A 19,139-nucleotide genomic window follows, 5' to 3' on the forward strand; every position below is an offset into this window, starting at 1 on the left:
ATAAAAATACATAAATAATTATTCATAATGATTCATACAAATTTTCTGATAGCCACATTATCAGAAATAACAACAGAATATTTTGAGATCCTAGATGTCCTCAGAAGTCAAAAGATAAAGATTCACACTGAAAGTGATGCTGCTTAGTAGTTAAAATATTCATGAATAAAAACTAATACGGAAGATCGAAAATGACCAAAAGCTTGAGATTAGGAAGCTATTTCTACCAGAAAGCCAAATGTACAAGCCTCACTTAAACGTAGCACTGGTCCAGAACAAAAGGGCAGCTGTGCAGTGCAATAAATGCACTTCTAATCTAAACGTAGCTTTAATGAAAACAATGCAGGAGTCGTTTTTTAGTGATCCAGTGGCGCCGAGTGAATGTGAAATACTGTCCTGGACTGTTAGGATCTGCTCCTGCAGGTCCAGACATGCACTGATGCAAAATGTCCTACCATTGATTCAGTTAGTACAGGCTCCAGCGACCGACCCATCGGAGGAAACAGCTCCATATATCATGGCGAGGTGATTATTAGTGGAAACCGTCTCTCCCCATAGGATCTAAGATCTCCCCTGCATTACAGGAGCAGCTACTCCATGCTGTTCAAAAAACCAAAAATCACCTACAGTAGACAGGTGGATAAACAGAAGGGATTCACAGTACTTGGTGTTCACAAATCTCTATGTCTGTTATAGGAAAACGTGATTTTCAATATTTTATACAAACATCTCCACATCATAGAGCTTCCACCGACATGTTTCACCATAGGAGATGTCATCTTTTGTCTTCTTGTCTTTTTTCCTTTTGAAAAGGACAAAATGGATGACATGTTCAGGATGTTGTGCATGCTAGTCAGATGGATGGCAATGTTTTGGTATGTTTGCAGTTGTGCCACACTCTTTCCATTTTAAGATTATGTAATGTGTTTAAGGCGTGAATCAGTTTTACAAGTTTCACCAAGTCAAATGTGAAGTCTTTTAAGACCCTTATGAATGAAATTTAAGACCTGTACCACGGCAGAAATGTTCAAAATAAAACTGCATATATGGTATAGTAGTAGTGCCTAACCTTTTGCACGTAACACTGTATGGGTTGGCAACAAAAATGAACCAATGGCAAAGACGAACGTCCGCACTTACCTGTGATAGACGCAGAGCTAGCCAGTTAGCAAGGGTACGTTAGCGGCTAGTTAGCGGTAGCCTCTTCACGATATGAAGATGTCGGCAAAGGCGACTCAAACATTTGCCTGACGGAAAAGTCAGATTAAATAGGCCTATCACATATATGTACCAAAGAATATTGCATTTTTATATATATTAATGTCAAGCTTTTTAGCACAGAATGAATGAGGAAGTGGCAAAGACTTACCAATGACACGCAAACAAAAGCTAGCTAACAAGGCCATATTAGCAACTAGTTAGCGGTAGCTTCCACTACTTCAAGTCAGAATGGAATGAACGTCTGACACAAAAGTCCAGCAGTAAAAATAAACTACATATAAGATTAAACAGTCCTGCCTCCACAACGTTTAAGCCCCGAGATGAATGTATTTAAGTGTGTGTTCACACCTGAGAGAAGTTGCTTTCCAAATTTTTGTTTGTGCTGTTAGTGTCTGTCTGTACTGTGAAAACTGGTTGTTTAAAAATATTAGTGATGTCATCAAAAGTCAGCCTTCCGTTAATATTTTTTTATTTGCAAAATAAGTCAAACTCTTTCCACTTTGCAACCAAGCAATTCTTTGTGCTCGTCTGGCACAATTACTTCAACTGAAGAGCCAAGTTACTTAAGTACATACAAGAATAGATGATATAATAAAGAGAAACTCCTTCAGCTGAATGAAAAATGATTTATTAAAAAGCAATTCTTGAATTAAAAAGAAAAAGGAACTGGAATTAAGAGTGTGGCGACGCACGCCAGGATCAAAACACCTGATATACAATAGACAAAGGTTTAAAAGTACATTATATGAAACACTTGGTATTATGATAGATACAGTGCAAATACTTGTGCAGATCTAAAAATAAACTACACAAAGAGAAACAGAGCCAGGTCCTTGGTGTGGAGATGCTGCGCCAGGTTCTGAATGCGACACAAACGGACGTTCTGAGCGTCCCCGGCGCTGTACACTCTGTAGATGTGGTAGCGCTCCTTCTCTTTCAGCGCGAAGTCCAGCTCGTTGGCCGACATGTGGATGAAGGACTTTTCTCTCTTCACTGTCGACTTGACCTCCACGAATATGGCCCCTGCCTCTCCAAAGGCCAGCTTGAAGTCGTAGGGCTGGCCGCTCTCGCCGCTCTGATTGCACCAGAGGACGTGGGTGGGCCGCGCGGGGTCGCTGCCGTCTCTCCAGTGGCACAGGAAGGAGTTGACCAGCTGCTCCCCCCACTCGCCCACTGTCGCCAGGTCCATCTGCTCGTCCGAAAACACCACCTGGAAATGGATGTAGCCGTTATCAATAGCGATCCACTTTTTCCAATTCCGATACAGATATCTGAGGGTTAGTATCGGCCGATACCGATCCAAAACAGAAACCCAGTTGAATTGACCAAAAGAAAAAGGATAATTTTTTTTAAAACACAGAAATAAATGTACTTCATTACAAATGGATTTGATAACTCTGCACCACTACAGCGCACTTAAATACACCAATAGCTTCACAAGCTTGGTGAAACGTGTAAAAACACAATTAGGAGTAGAACAGTCAATGTAAAATAAATAATAAAGAAACTGAAATTGACAGAAACAATAAGTTGGCTATCTTGGTCGAACATGTAAAAAATAAACTACAACAAATTAGGAATCCTAAATAAAGTGTAAACTAAACAAAGACGTTGCGTATAGCACAAAGTATAGAATAAGCCTGAATAGATCCGCACTTATGAGAGATCTAAATTATTTTCAATATTGGGACCTATACAGATATTGATATCAGATCGGTATATCGCCAGTTATGAAAACCAAACCGCAACCAGAGCATCAAAGCCTTACAGACAGAGAGAGAGAGAGAGAGAGAGGTAGTACTGACTGTGTCGGGTCTCTGGCAGGGGAGCTCCATGTCCTCCAGTGTGGTCGGGAGACAGTGGTCTTTGTCCCACTGGGGGAAGTCCATGTTCAGCAGAGGACGCTGCATGTCCCCAGCTACTGCCGTCCCCTGGAATGTACCGCAGGGAACCACTGCCTCAGGCCCCACCCTGATGGGGAAAACAGGCAAAGAAAGGATGTGTTAGGGTAACAGTTAGGGCTCAAACGATTAATCGGATTTCATTCAATTATTGAAATAATCGTCAACTAATTCAGTAATTGATTAATCGTTAACTGGAGTACACAGACTCAAAAAAAGAGGCCGTTTGGTGAAAAAACCCCAACATATTCAGAGCAGTAATGAAGCCAAAACTGTGCAAAATATATATACTTAAGGTGAAAACACATTTGTTTATAAATACTTTTTAGTCAAAACTCCACACGTATAATAGTTTTATCATCACCCGATTCAGATTTACTAAAGGAATGCTATGGTATTGCATTTTAGGCAATATACTATTTACGTTATTTAAAAGATTAATTATTTACTAAAGTATTTCTACTATTGAAAAGAAAAGGCTTAATTAGTTAAATGAAATATCTGTAGAATGTCCATATTCTTATCCGATTAATCGTCAGAATAATGGAAAGGTTACTAAAGTAATGGTTAGCAGGAGCCCTGGTAGCGGTGAATCCCAACGTTAGTTTTCTACATGCATAATTCAGACGTTGTTAGACAAACAGGAGACAACCTACAGGCTGTTTGGAGGCGGCTGGTTGCTGGAAGGTTCTGCGGGCGGCTCAGATGGAGGACTTGGCGCCGCCGCGGGGCCGGCGGGAGCCAGCCTCTCCTCTCCACCCTGGGCTTTGTGGGACTCGGCGGTCTCAGACTGCTGGCTGCGCTCTGGCGGGTGACAGACGACACCAAATGGAACAGGAAGCTTTAACACAACGTGCTGAACACACAATCTGTGAATGTTGCAGAGACAGTTTTTTCTTTTGTCTTTTTTAAGACTCTCACAGCTTTAGAGTTGTTCCAAACTAGTAATCACTGTCACCTTAAGACTCAAGAACGAGATCCAGGAAAACTTTTTCCAAGCGTTTTCATCTGTTGAGATAACTTTCTGGCTGTGTGGCGAGGAGCTGACGCTGCATCTTCATTATTAAACACGGCAGTGGCAGTATTATGAGGTGGGAGATGCTTTTCTTCAACAAATTAGTAAAACTGGCTGTAAAATGCTTTCATTTGTAGAACATGCGTCAACTAGCACAGGTAACATAAATACACCCCTTTGGCTGAATTAGGTGGAATTTGTGATGGTAGTATACGGGGGGATAATCATACTAGAAGGGCCTAGTCAAAGTCCAGACCTAAACCCAATCAGAGTATTGGTGGCAAGACTTGAAAATTACAGTTCACAGATATTTTCTATTAAATCTGACTGAGTTATTCCAAAAAGTACAAAGTATAACCAACTCTAAAGACACGCCACACTTTTCAGATTTTACTAAGCCGTTTCTCCTTTTTTCTTTCTGTTCATTTCAATTACTCGCTAAATACAAACACATTGTGGAAGCGATGGGATTAAGTGTGAAAGTATTCACATTTCATCCCGACAACGCCACTTTTGCAAGGTGCCGTCGTTTCAAAAGCAGCAACCAGTGTGTTCACACCTGGAGGTTTTGGAGCGCTGATGGTCGCCGCATCGGCGCGGGGCTCCCCTGGATGGCTCGGGACTCTCTGAGGACCCTGAGGGTCTGCAGGCCTGCTGCTCCGGGGGGCCTGGTCTGCCTCGCCGCTTCTTCTGCCGGGACCCGCTTCCTTCTCTGGGTCTCGGTCTTTAGGAGGGGCAGGAGGAGGCCACATCTTTAAGACGGCCTCTACCACGTCACTTTTAGGCTGACCTGGAGGAGAGAGAGAAAAAAATTCTTTAATTGATTAAAACACAAGATTAAATGTGTTATTAATGCGTAGAAGAAGCATCTGAGCAACCTGAGTGGCTGCTGCCTGTGTTCGACATGGACGCTCGAGGAGGCCAGCAGGCCAGCGTTTGTTCCCCGTCCGGTTGAGGTGGAAATATGGTCTCCTCTGTGGAGCTGATGGAAGAGAGGCTCCTGAAAAACACTGCAAAAAAAAACATTTTATAGAGTCAGAAAGGGAAAAAACATTAAATGTCTATAATCACATCTTAGGAAGACAGATACGATGCCAATCAGATGATTCCATTCGTGGAAATGAAAGTCATAAAAACTTTTTGAGTATTCACTGATACAAACCACTACGGCTTCTTTAGATTGACTCATTATGTCAGGAAGTTGACATAGTGATCATGTTTATATTATACACCAATGAGTTTAAAATTTGAGGTACATCCTGAAGCCTAATGTTAACTGACTGGACTAATTTTAAAGGTCAGGTGGGCACCGCTAGCTGAAAATTTAGCTTCCCCGACCCTGAAGAAATAATTATAAACACTAGTTCCAAAAATACTAAAGTACTAAATCAACATGGTATTGAGCAGAAGCTAACGCTAAAGTGCTAAATTAACACAATATTTAGCAGAAGCTAATGCTAAAGTGCTAAATTAACACGATATTTAGCAGAAGCTAACGCTAAAGTGCTAAATTAACACAATATTTAGCAAAAGCTAATGCTTCTGTTAAACACCAACATGGTTTTTAATGAGAGCTAGTGCTGAAGAGCTACAACAACATGGTTGGTAGCTAAGCTAAAGAGCTATATGAAAATGGTATTGAGCAGAAGCTAATGCTAAAGCCCTACCTTCAACCATGTTTTCCACCATATGTCACAAGGAGAATGTGAGGAGGCTCTCAATGTAAATGTTTGTATATTTCTGTTTAATTAACACGCCTGGTTGTTTGTTCATATAAGTGTTGTATTCATTAGTTTGTTGTGTACTTGGCTCAATAAAGAGAAGTTGAGCTCAAAACACTCGACTGATCGAGTGTCAACCAACCGACTCAGACTGTTGCCCTCAAATTCACTAAAAGGAAAACTGGTCAGGAGCAATCCAGATATGATCAGAAATATCATCAGAACCTTGTTGATGGACACAAAAAGTTTGCAGTTCATCTTCAAGCTGCAGAGGGAAGTTTCATCTATAATACTGAGGCTTTGCATTCCAGCCTGTATGAATAATTTTGACCCTGTCTGGATAACATCACCTGCTGCTGCTGAATTTGTAAGGCTCAAATGAAACATTAAAACAACATAATATTTCAAAAACTCAACCTGAATGGAAACTTCTGCCTGGCGTTGTAGGTCATGAAAAAGATTTAGTGGTGAAAACATCTTTAATCACAGCAATACTTCTGGGTGTGGGTGTGTTGTGATGTAAAGAGGGAGATCTGCTCCTTTCGCTCTTTGAGCCTCGGCAACAACTGCGCTTTTATGACGCCTCATATAAAGTGAGCAAACGCGCAAAAAAAAAAAAACGTACACACACACACACACCATGTATCCTCTAGTGGAGAAGAGGAAGACTGTGGTTCAGACTGAACTATAAAACCCTACACAGCTTTCTAAATGATAACAAAAAGTAATTCAGCGATTCATTTCCACCTTTCCCTGCATGTTCATTACAAAGGAGTTGATTTTATGCCTCTTCACCGGAGAGGGCTGTGCTTAGAAAACACAAAGAAATGTAAATTTTACACTGGGATCACACCCAGCAGGGCTAAGTGAGAGTCGGGTAGCATGAAGCTCAATAATTAGCTTAATCTAAAGGGTTTAATATAAAAGATCGGAGGAATCAAACCTGTACTCACTCTGCAAGAACAGACAAATTTATTCTTTTACAAAAAATAAAATTCTTGGTCTGGCTGTAATTCTTGTAATGCTCGCAGAAAAGTACCAGGAAATAGACGGAGCCCCATTCACTGTGAATGCAAAATATCATGCACTTCTCATCTCTTCTGACAAGCTGAAAGGTGAACAATAGTTTTTACAAAAATGTAAAAAAAAATAATAATAAAAAAATAAAACGCTTTATACCTTTTGAAAAAGAATAAGCTGATGAGTTACCAATAATTACAGTTTTAAATTTTACTGTTAAGGCTAAAAATACACACCCCACTGAATGATTTGCAGTTTTTATCCTTTTGAGAACCACACAGGCTGAACAGTATTTATTAAACATTACTTATTGAGTTAATAAACTCAATAAACAGTTTTGAGACTTAAAACTATAAAAATGAGCTGCAACAACTCATTTTTATTAATCCGTTTAGATCATCAGGTCATTGAATGCTGGTGCCAGCGGTTTGTACAGATAAACTATTAAATATTACAAGATTCTCAATAGTATTTCAATTTTGGGAAGGGTGGAGGGGGGCAACAAATTAATGTTTCCATGGTGACAGTACACCACCCCACTTTCATCAGTTCACCAACATATAGCGAACAGCTGATGGAGCTGTCAACGTTATTCTGCTCATTGTCACTCCATCCATCCCTGTGTGTGTGGGTGTGTGTGTTGTGTACCTCTGTCATTGTCTGGCTCTGGTCTGACGGGCTCTGGGACCTCCCACTGCGCCTCGTCGCTGGGCAGCTCTCCGATGTTCTCTCTTTTCATCAGTCTCTCCAGAGCCCTTTGATCCTGCATCAGGTTGTATGACAGTTACCTAATGCAGACTCAATATCCCACCAGTTATATTAATAAATTATTTTCATTATTTGACGATGTTTGTAATCTGTGCTGCCAGCTAATGATGCCTGTTGTGTAAAAATCTGCTTCCTGTCTGATTCCTGGATGGAACCTTTTATTAAATAATTTAATCACAGAGAAATATTCAGCTTTTACGAACAAATCCAATTCAACTCCAAGCGGATCAGTGATCGTATGGCACTTACGCTGTTTATCAGGAGGGTCAGGAACTGCTTCAGGTCCTTTCTGTGGCTGCTCTCTGTGCAGAACAGCTTCACCAGCTCACTGTGACACACACACACACACACCCCCACGCACACCCACCCACACACACACACACACACCCCCACACACCCCCACACACCCCCACACACACACACACACACACACACACAGAGGCAAGCTCGTCTCAGACAGTTCACCTTAAAATGAGCACAAACTTTAACCCTCAACAGTTCTTTTACATAAAGAAAGACAAAGATACATCCTGTCAAAGCAGAGATTTTAAGACACTAAGAGCTGGTAATACTGAACCTACATGAGGATTCCTACAGTTTTTAATCTAGAGAGCCAAAACTTTAAAGATTTATCCGCAAATTCTCAGTTCAGATGGTCGGATGATTGGATGGATGGATGGATGATAAAATGGTTAATTGAACAACAGACATAAATTCAGTATGAAATAAATTCAGTAAATAATATTTTCCAGTATTTCTCCAGGCTTCGGTCAGACTGCTCTCATCTCCAGAACTTTCTACGTTCAGGCCGGCGAGCCGACAAACCTCAGGATCTCCAGCTTCTCGTTGACGTGGTCCTTCTGGATGTAGAGCTCCTTCTCGTCCTTCAGCAGGCAGATCACATCCTGCAGCTCTATCACTGTGTTCTCGTTGCCGGCGACGTCCAGCTGGTAGCGGATGTACAGCTTCCCCACCTGGAAACAGACGGCGACAGAGAACAACGTCTGTTTAGAAGGTAGAAACCCGGAACCAGAAACTTCAAAGTTCACGGTCAAAAACAATTCAGTTCCGGTTTCTTTCTACTTGCCCACCTGTCCAAAGGAGAGGCGCTTGAGTTTCTCTGCTATGTTCCCCTCAGTCAGGGCCGAGTAGACGTCGGCCAGCTCTTCATGGTGGTAGAGGAACCTCTGGATGTAGGGGATGACAAAGCGCACCAGGGACTGCATGGAGGCACAGGGCCTCCAGTTCTCAGTCTGGGGCTCCCATTTGACACACTGGGAAAGATGATGGATCCCGCAGATCTTCAGGAATGAGAGCCTGTCCTTCTCGTTGAAGGCTGGTTTAGTAGCTCGATCCCCTGCGACCGGTTGACCTGCCAGACCACACAGGGAGTAGGAAACATTTAGATACTCTTAAGTGATAGAAAAGTTGACGGCATCATGGTGGTGGCGTACCGGTCTTACTCCTGGGAACAGACTTCTTCTCTGGTGGCGGCAGGTGGAGCAGACACACCTCCTTGTGAGGTTTGAAGATCTTCTCCAGCTCTTTGTCGTCACCGATTATAGGCTGACGGCTCAGACTCACCCAGCTGTCCTTAGTGGGGAAAACTTTCTTGTCGGAGACCATGACTGGTACAGAGAGAAAACACACACACACCCCCACACACAATGAGTCACTCAGTCCCACTAAGAAAAACACTGGAGAGACATAGGAAGCTTTTTGCATGTGACTAATGACTAAAACAGATGTTTAAGCGGAATTGGTGCCTGATATAAACCACCTGATTAACATTCTTGAATATTTTAATCATCATTTGAACTAAACCTCCACACAGGGAGAACATGCAGACGCAACGACAATGTTGGTGTAGAACAGGTGCGCTGTGCAAGCATGACCCCAAAAAATGATAGACGGGCAGAGGAAGAAAGAAGGAGAAAAGAGAGGAAGAAAGACAAAGAAGAAACAAAGAAATGAAGAAAGCAAGAAAAGAAGTAAAGAACAAAAAAGCAAGCAAGACAAAAAAGAAAAGAAAGAACAAAAGAAGGAAAGAAAAAAAAAAACAAGCAAGAAAAGAAAGAACACAAGAAAATAAACCTTAACCAGAAATTAAAAATAGCAATTGTCAAGACAAATTTCAGTATCAAATTTAAGATTTGATCCTGAAATGTCTAAATAAAGATTCAAAAGTACTCTTCAAAATAAAAGCCTTCATGTCTTATAGAGCAAAGTATTGTAAAAGTAAGTTCTATATTTTACTAATGATTTTTACTCAGATTTTTTTTACTCAGATTTTCTAATTAAAATAAAAAATAAATAAATAAAAAGGAAAAAGTGAATTTGTTGACTTTTCAAAAATAAAACTCAGATGCTGAATGAGCAGGAACTGAATAATGTGTGTAAAACACTGAGTGATGACGCAAGCATCCGTAACCTGTCTCTTTAACTGCTGCCTGAGCTGAAACCACCCAGCATATCGCTGAGTGAAGAATCCTGTAATAACAACCATCCTCCATTTTGAGAATCCATCCTTCTCTCTCACACCTCTCTCTCTCTCTCTGAAGGACATGAAATATCTCAGAGGTTAGACGGAGGGAAGAATAAAGAATACCAAGAGTCTGTAAGTTAGATGATGAGTGAAAGGTGTGTAAAACTAAAAAACTATTTTTTTTCCTACCACTCCCTGATTACTTCAGGCCTGGTGTTAATTTGCACCTCGGTACTTTCTCTCTCCAGGGAGAATATTTCCCTGGCAGGCTGCCGTACTAAATTCTCCCAAGCTGTGTTTAAAGCGCGTCTCTCTCTGGCGGACCAGCAGATGAGGCTTGAAAGTCGGTCTGATTAAAGAGGCGAAGGACGAGTCACTCACCTTTCAACTGGGAGCTGTAGTTCGGATCAAATTTGGTTTCCTGGTCTCCATACCCTTTACGCTTACACTTATGAGCTGAGGAAACAGAAAGAAGAAAAATAGTGAAAAGAATAAAAGGTCATGTTATCAGTCTTAATTTGTTGTCCGATTATATTTTTGTGTTTTTTTCTACTGACTTTTTCCACCTAATGAGCTCATTTGAAGAAAGCTAGCTTCGATATGATTTAGTGGGATTTTATGCCGCTGATAAGTATGGAAAATTATCAAACATCTGTACAAATATATAGGGATTATATTGATTCATCAAATCGTTTATAGACACTGTGAACATTATCACAATAAATGTTTACGTTCATATAGCCCACAAATAAAAAACATTTAAGAAGAAAAAACTAAAACAACCTTTTGGAAAGCATTGTCTGTACTGGAGCAAAATATGATTGAACTATAAATGTACAATATTGCAGTTTAGTGCAATTTTATGTAGGGTATTGTATATTACAAACGACTTGCATTATTATTATTCTGCATGTACATAATGCATCTGGAAAACTGTGTGGACTTTCTTTCAACTTTACAAGCAAGATTCGGATTTTTGTCAAAGTGGAGGAGAAATTGTGATTAAGAAAAATGGAGGAAAACTTTTTTAAAAGTGAGCTCTCTAAACAGCTATATGGAAATTATTATTTAATTCATGGTGTTGTGCATCACTAGTCTTTGCCAAACTAGAGAGTGAATCGTTTGCCTATGCTTTGTTGCAAAAATAAATACAGTCAGTCTTCTGCACTTCATAAAATAGCAATAAAATGCATTGTAGTTTATAATTTTAATGTGACAAAAAGTATACAGAGCATTTTAACTATATGGACCGGAATGGATACATTCATCTTTAGGTCAACAGATACAAGGACACTTCTAGAAGGTAATGCGATTTTCTATACCCTTAATTTGTTCCCTCTGCTTATTTTCATTCTTGCCAACACATTTTGCCACTACACGTATGATAATAATCCAACAAAAATTAGACAGGACGTAACAAATGGTTTTGCATTCTCATTAAAGAGGAGACTTGTTAACAGATGGGACAGAGTGAAGAACTGCGAGACACCAAGTGAGAAAGCCTCTGCAACAAAAGCGCTCACCGAGTTTGGCGAACAGTACGGACACATCCTGCAGCACTTCAGCGGTCGGTACGGAAACCGAGGAGCAGATCAGCTCCAGCAAACCCACGTACTGCTTCATGTTGGGACTGTCATCGACGTTCAGGCACTAGATGGGAGAGATACGGCCACAGGCGCATCAATAACTCACATTAATACGATTCTGCATTTTTTATACCATCTCGCATGCTAAATGTTGTTTTCTGTCTTTTCTCAACCAGCTCAAGCTAACTAGGCTAATTCGGCGAGCAAGCTACACAGAAACATCTTTGCTGACAGATTCTGTTCCATCTAATCCAAATTACATATCCAAATAAAGGTAACTAATAATTCTACAGGTCACTGTTGTTTGTCTATGTAAGTGATCTCATAGGGAAGCAATGTGAGTTGTCGCTTTCTACTTACAAGTCGGACAGCAGTTGAATTTCTTAACCTTTGTTCTGGTAACTACTACTAGCAATACCAAATGACAATGTATTTATTTACCTTTAACATGTTAAAATAAAAGGTGAACACAAACTGACATTTTACAGCAGCACATTACACTGGGCAGCCATATTAGGTGCTAAATTCAGTGGACAGGTTGTCCTTGTATTTTAAACTGGGAACTCTAAAAATCACACTTTTGGGCACAAAGTGAAACCACTAATATGTTCAAGTCTGAAGATCAACTCTGGAAATAATGTCACATCCAAATGGAGAACATTCATACTGCAAATTGTAAAACTATTGGAGGTCGCTGATTGTGATGCTAACTATAAAGAACCATCCGAAAATCCAAAGATGCACAAATAAAATAAACCAATGTTTGGTCTTTGGAAGTCAAATTTCCACAGCCAGTAAAAAAAAACCCAGCAAAAATGTCAATTGAAGACAGAATTTTGATTGGTCAGTGTTGGGCACACTTCCGCTAATCAGCTAACAGCAGAGCTAACTTTTTGATAAGCGCTTTTGCTAAGTTTGGAAAAGTTGGGGTGTATTAGTAATTTAATACACCCCCTGCATAAATTTATTACTTATTTTCCAACAGGATACATACAAGAACAAAACAAAACATGGACACTAGAGAAAAAACCTCTAAACATGAATATATTAGGTATGTAAGAGCATTATTGGTATCAACATGGTTGAATTTAGCACTTAAGCATTAGCGTCTGCCAAATACTGTGTTGGTGTAGAACTTTAGTGTTAGCTGAACTGATGTTTATGATTAGTGTTTTAGGTTTAGTGCAACTAACTTATTAGTTAGCGATGACCACCGCTAACTAACAGACCATGTTTGTCTGTGAATGTGTTCCTCCAGTGCTTGTACTAATAAAGTGGGGAGAAAGGGATTGTTTTCAGCTTTTATTGGTAATAAACGTTTTGTAACTTGAGTGCACTGAGCTTGGATCTGACGTCATTTCTAGATCAAGCTCTTCTGAGACAAATCGAACTCGACAAGAGAGCATCATTTATGTAAAAGTGATGCGGGAACATGTCCAGAAGTCTTCCACCCACTGATATGGATTACAGAATCTATAATGTAAGACAGGAATAATTATCTATTCAGAATCAAATGAAAACTAAGACAGCCTTCAAAATATGTCTGGTGTTTGATTCACTTTGGTGAATGAAATACATATGGGTGTTAGAGGAAAAATTCAGCATTCTGTTATGAGGAACCACAGGGAAATATACCACAGGTTTCACAAGTCATAAAAAGCAGGATATTTATAAGGTTTTAACAGCTGTCTCAGCTCACCGAGAGGTCCCAGGTTGACGTCAAATGTGTGACTCAGAGTGAATTAAACAGGCAGGAAATCAACCTTTTCTGTGGCTGTTGTTAGGCAGATGCATTAGAGTGGCACAGCCTTATTGGAGGAGCTTACGTTCAGGAAGAAGTCCCTCATGTCCTCCAGCTGGCTGTAGAAAGGAGCCAGGACTTTGGGCTGCAGGACGGGGCTGTCCTCCCTCTGAGTGAGTTGTCTGTAACGCTGGAACAAGGAGGTGTTATCGCTCCAACACACCTCCTTCAGGTGATAGAAGCGTCCTGAACACCAGTTATCACTATGCCTGGACAAAAAAAAGATTTGCCAGGTGTTAACTTAAGACATTAAACCAACAAAACCCCAAAAGGAAAGAGATGCAGATCACATTGTACCTCTTATTCTCTACAAACACAGCGGGGTTGTGCTGGAACAGCTCCTTCAGGCTGCTCAAGGAACAGTTGTCCTTCAGGTAGTTGTAGACGTTGTGGATGTGCGTAACGGCTGTGGTGAAATGTGCTCCCTCCGTCTCGTCTGCAGTGGACCTCTCCTCTTGGTTGTCTTCTTCTGGCTTGATGCACCATCCCTTCAGGTACTCTATCAGAACGTCTACCGTGATAGTCTCTCTCATTCCTAAAACAAAGACGGAAAGTTACGGAAGCTAACTACTATAGAACTGAAGTACTGGTTCTGGTGGACGCGTTTCTACCTAGGGCTCTGCTGAATTCGCTGGAGCGTGTGTCCACATAAAAGACGTGAGTTCCCAGCAGCCTGCAGACGTCCGGCGATGTCAGATAGACTGAGCTGGGACAGAGGTACTTTCTCTCTTGTTTTTCTTCCTCTAGAGGGCGATAAGCTGGCACCCACTCAAGGCTGCACAGCAGATGGTAAAAAGAAGACCTGGTGTTGTTGACTGGTCTGCCGTTGCTGTCGACGACCTGAGCTGTGAGGTACTGAGAGTAACGGTGTCTGAAAAATTGAGAAAGGATAGAGTTGGAGGAAGCAAAACAGGTCCGTACCTCAACTGTGTCAATGGGCACGATGACTGCAAAGTGACTCAAAACCCTTAAATTTCCATTTGGTCACATTACAAACACAAACTTCATTTTATTTTACTGAAAAGCATTCTTCAATTTTTCATCAGAAAATGGAAATGGTGTGTAATAACTGGCAGCTTGCAAAGACATGGCCGTCTACGTAAGCTAAAGGTTATAGGAGGCCCTAACCCTAAGCTGAAGGTCTACAACCTTCAGCTTAGGTTGAAGGTCACAGCTATTGCATACAACTTACAATAGAAAGGAAAACTCATTCAGAGCTGCAAATGTTACATGACATTTTGAAAAAAAGACCATAACTTTTGTTACTTTTTAGTTCTGAAAGGAAGAAAAACCTGAAACTTTTGAAAAAGGAGGACGGTTACATTGTCGTCTATGGCATGTTGATTTTTTGGAGGAAAAAAAGAGTAGTTTCCAACTTAATAAAAAAAAAAAAGATAGTAGAAATATAATCAATGTTACCCGGAGTCCCAGTTGGTCTGCAGCAGGTCTAACAGAGCCATTCTCTGCTGCAGCAGGAGGGAGCCGGGAAGCTGAGCTGTGGCCAGAGTGTGGAACTCCTCACAGGGGTAGTCATCGAGCACGCAGTCACTTCCTGGACTTTGGTGCCACTTTGCACTTTCAGCTGACCAGTGACTGGAGGCCTAAGAGAAGAGCAGGGGAAATAATGAGCCCCATGGTAACTAATGGCATTTCACTTAAGTATTTAAATCTGTCTGGGGCCAATTTGACTGCAGTTTTCTTGGGCATTTTCTCAGATTTGTGCTACTCAGACTTTCTTCTCTCCGACCTTTCAGTGCAATCTCTAAAAAAACAACAACAAAGTAATAATAAGATATGATTATAGGGTTTCTGCAGGTTTCATCAACTCAAAATTAAAGGTTTTTTAAGACCTTTTTGAGACCATTATGAATGAAATTAAAGACCTGTGTTCACACAATTTGAACTTAATCATGACAGACAGAAAAAAGCTAGCTAACTAGCTAGCTAGCTGGGTTACATTAGAAGCTAGTTTGCGGTAGCCTCCACTGTCTCGAGTCAGAGAACGCAATGAAAATGTCTGAGTGTGACTCAAACTTTTGCCTGACAGAAAAGTCGTGCGAAAAAAAAATTAACCGAATATACAAGAGTAAATAGTCTTATCAAGACAAAATTTGACACCCGTGATTAACATATTAAAGCCCACCTTACTTTATAAAATAAATTTAAGATTTAAGACCTTTTAAAGGGCATTATGAATATTTCCACAGAAATGTACAAACTTCGCCCAAACAACTGGCAATAAATTTGCAGTTTTGTAAAAAAGCTAGCTAGCTAGTAAATGTATATTAGCAGCTAGTTAGCGGTAGCCTCAACCGTCTTGAGTCAGAGAACACAATAATGTCTGAATGTGACTCAAAGTTTTGTCTGACAAAAAAGTCCCAAGGCAAAAAAAATTAAACAAAATATACGAGAGTAAATAATCCCGTCAAGACGAAATTTAAGCCTTGGTATTAACATATTAAGTCCAGCTTACTTTTTAGATGAATTTAAGACTTTTTAAGGATGCTGCGACATCCTGTATTAAGCAGAGTACAATTTCCCAGAAATGGATGAAGAAAGAACCAGCTGCCTATACTGCAAAAGCTGATTTAATCCTCATTCTGTATCCATGTTTTATCCCTCGTGTCTGTACTGAGGCTAACAGAGAAACCGGGAGAATAGGATGGGCTGAGCTCGGTTTTGCAGCATGTCACATCATTCACCTCTTTCCTACCTCAAAGCAACCATTGATCTCTTGTTCCTAGTGTGACTCATAACCCTTCGCGTTTTCCTCTTTAATCACTAACCTATTTGTCACGATGACTCACAGATGCAGATGGAGATTCGGCTCTGCTCACAGCTGTGTGCGTACGGATCGTGCTGTCCTGAGCTTTTGTCCTTTTGCCAGAATTTTGATTTGAACAAAGCGATTGGTTTCAGAGGTTTAGGTTTTACATAAAGTATGCTGCTGGGAAACATAACACTTTTCCTGACATTTTCTCCTGCTACTCTCCATTTATAAATGACTTGCATTTGTTTTTGTGTTTTCTTATTGTCGAATCTACTGTAGCCTGGTTTATCTGTGTGGAGGGGTAAAGCCATTGACAGACCCACTGCTCCAAGTAACTTTGTACACTCTGTCCTTCTTTCCCGCAGAAAACACTCCTTGGCTAGGGCTGGGCAATAAATCAATTTTATCTATTCATCGAATATTTAATTTTTGGAAAATCTGGATTTTTTTTCCACCTGTGTGCAGCTCATGACTAAACCAGTTAAAACCGCTCTATTGGAGAAACGGCTTTCGTAAAAGTAATAGCTCCACTGGTATTTTATTCCACTTTTAACATGGGAAAAATATTTTGTTATAAGTGAAATAATCTGCCAGTGAAACCAGTAACCCCTACCCTCATCAATATTAAGGAATTTACTGACTTAAACCAAGCTTTTATATCTTCCTGAAAAGTTACTTGTAAGTTAGTTTTGTCTTATTTCAAGAGTACTAAGATATTCAAACAAGAAACGAGACCAAACCAGACTAGATTTTGCATTTTTGTGGTGTGAACTGCATTGATCTAAATGGCATTTTGGACATGATAATGTCATTTAAATGACTTCTCCTCCTCACCAGTTCCTGAGGGGTCAGAGTTCGACGCTGTTTGCGGAGGATGAGGCCGTCCCTGACCCCCAGCCTGCCGAACAGCTCCCTCCATCCAGCCACATCGCCGTCTGTCTGCACATAACAGGGACTCAGCAGGATCCAGTCGCAGCCTGGTGGAGCGTGAGGGCAAAACAGACAGGTTATTGAGACGGAGCTTTGCACAAGCAAAGGAACTTAGAAACATGGTGGGAGTGAGCCACAGAGCAAGCAGAGATGTGGGCAGGTAACCGGGTGTGCAGTTTTTAGCTGCTAATGTCAGTTATTTATCATCCAAGCAAGGTGTAATTAATCCGCTTCACTGCTTTTGAGCGTTGCCAGAAAGAAGATTGCCGCACTCTTTTTCTAAAACGGAGCCAAAGCCCGCCGAGGTTCTGGCATCAGCGGACTGCAAGAGAATGCCAAACGCCTGTGGAAGACGTTTGTTATTCTAAAAACGACTGAAGCAAAACAATCTGATTTTAACATCAAATATTTGCTGTTATATGATTCGAAGCTGCAAACATTAAGCGTGTATCCTTTAAATATGCTCTTGACTTGAAGGGTGTAGTAGATTTTCTGATCTGTTGTCCATTACGTTAACACTTCACAGCTGCTTAATACCATAGAAGAGGATTAGGGCCACTGAAAAAAAAAAAAAAAAGAGAGAGATTCTGACCTTAATCTTCTGAGATCAAAAGTAAAATTCTCAGATTTGAGTCAAAATTCTCTATTTTTTTCACTAATATTGTGGACAACAATGTATATACTGGACTGGACAGCTAGTGATGTGCACCATACCGTTCCAATGTGGGATGTGCAAGAATCCGTCACCAAAATGGTTGTAGCGTTCTTATTTCTTATCTGATTCCTATAAAATAAGGCTTAAATTACAGCTGGAAAAATTGCATAAATCTCTAAACTGTTTGGTTTCTGCCAGTTTTGTCAGGATGCAAGAGGCCTAAGCAAATTTCTCTATTATATTGGACAGCAATTGAATTTTAAAGCTATAATTTGTTAAAATTGAACAAGCTACGACTCCTGCACTTTATGAAATATTTCATCCTATTTGATGATCGTTACGAATATCGCCACCTTCTGTGAACAAATGAGACAATTATTCCAGTTTTTGTAGTTTATTGAACGTTTCAAAATTATAGTGACTGCACCAAGAGGAAATTAACACAGAAAAACAAGTCAAAACCAATCGTATTCTTTTTTCATGCTCTCCGTTTCTGTTGCCCGTAGCAACTGACTGACAACAGCTTCACTAGCCGGCACAGCAGAGGTTACATTCAAGTGTATCAGGAATCAACACCAAAAAAACATGCACATTTTTCCCATAAAAAAAGAGAAAGTACACAGAACATTTAGTCGGTTACGGTTTTATGTTTTCAGACTCGATATTTATTTTGTGATTATTAATAAGTGATTGCCTGAACACAGCAGAGGCTGATTAGCTAATTTAAACACCTGCTCTACTAATCGTCTGTCAGAGAGATGTGTGTGGGTCGCCTTATTTACTTTTTGTTAACTGAATCGAAGCACACCGAACTACGCAGTACGCGCATATGTTAATGTTGTCAAAGTCAAGCTAGCAAAGCTGCTAGCTTTATATCCCCACTTTTTAAAAAATTAGAACCTTTCACTGACCTATGAAGTGTGAGACCCTTTGACGTTGCTATCTAGTTGTTGTAGTGTTGGCAATTAATATTGCTTCCCTTGTCCAGATTCTTTGTGAGATTTTCCCGACCACTGATATTCCCAGCTCAATGGATAGCATGTGTGTTGCACGATAGTTACGTCCAGTATATTAATGATTGTGGCTAATACAATACTGCCATTGTTGATATACTATTTCTTTTGTTTTTGCTCTAATCACACATGGAATAATCTAAAACCCAAGTTTTGATTGTAAACTATAGTTAATGGCTTACAATGAATGAATGAATGAATGAATATACTTTATTTATACTTTATTAATCCCAGAGGGAAATTCTCATATTTC

General features: G+C 40.3%; 1 protein-coding gene and 1 long non-coding RNA gene across 5 annotated transcripts in view; one reads left to right on the forward strand and one right to left on the reverse strand.

The window, feature by feature from the left end:
* Nucleotides 1-1,673: 1,673 nt before the first annotated feature.
* LOC116727125 (protein NO VEIN) overlaps nucleotides 1,674-19,139 on the reverse strand; it is a 44,312-nt gene continuing 26,846 nt past the window's right edge. For all 4 annotated transcript variants that reach the window (XM_032574317.1, XM_032574315.1, XM_032574318.1 and 1 more), the window contains 17 exons: nucleotides 17,123-17,265; nucleotides 14,938-15,119; nucleotides 14,130-14,389; nucleotides 13,816-14,053; nucleotides 13,544-13,727; nucleotides 11,655-11,781; nucleotides 10,513-10,587; nucleotides 9,101-9,274; nucleotides 8,738-9,018; nucleotides 8,472-8,620; nucleotides 7,896-7,974; nucleotides 7,527-7,641; nucleotides 5,016-5,147; nucleotides 4,697-4,927; nucleotides 3,779-3,926; nucleotides 3,027-3,192; nucleotides 1,674-2,431 (listed from right to left, as the gene is read on the reverse strand). In XM_032574317.1, the coding sequence (XP_032430208.1) occupies nucleotides 2,027-2,431; nucleotides 3,027-3,192; nucleotides 3,779-3,926; nucleotides 4,697-4,927; nucleotides 5,016-5,147; nucleotides 7,527-7,641; nucleotides 7,896-7,974; nucleotides 8,472-8,620; nucleotides 8,738-9,018; nucleotides 9,101-9,274; nucleotides 10,513-10,587; nucleotides 11,655-11,781; nucleotides 13,544-13,727; nucleotides 13,816-14,053; nucleotides 14,130-14,389; nucleotides 14,938-15,119; nucleotides 17,123-17,265 (3,089 nt within the window). In that variant the 3' untranslated portion in view covers nucleotides 1,674-2,026. The remainder of the gene's footprint in view (nucleotides 2,432-3,026; nucleotides 3,193-3,778; nucleotides 3,927-4,696; nucleotides 4,928-5,015; nucleotides 5,148-7,526; nucleotides 7,642-7,895; nucleotides 7,975-8,471; nucleotides 8,621-8,737; nucleotides 9,019-9,100; nucleotides 9,275-10,512; nucleotides 10,588-11,654; nucleotides 11,782-13,543; nucleotides 13,728-13,815; nucleotides 14,054-14,129; nucleotides 14,390-14,937; nucleotides 15,120-17,122; nucleotides 17,266-19,139) is intronic.
* On the forward strand, nucleotides 10,083-13,048 carry LOC116727126 (uncharacterized). Its single transcript, XR_004340760.1, has 3 exons — nucleotides 10,083-10,263; nucleotides 10,380-11,434; nucleotides 11,575-13,048. It is a non-coding gene; the product is annotated as an uncharacterized LOC116727126 (long non-coding RNA).

The sequence above is a fragment of the Xiphophorus hellerii genome, chromosome 10, assembly GCF_003331165.1.
Source record: "Xiphophorus hellerii strain 12219 chromosome 10, Xiphophorus_hellerii-4.1, whole genome shotgun sequence".
Classification (NCBI taxonomy): Eukaryota; Metazoa; Chordata; class Actinopteri; order Cyprinodontiformes; family Poeciliidae; genus Xiphophorus; species Xiphophorus hellerii.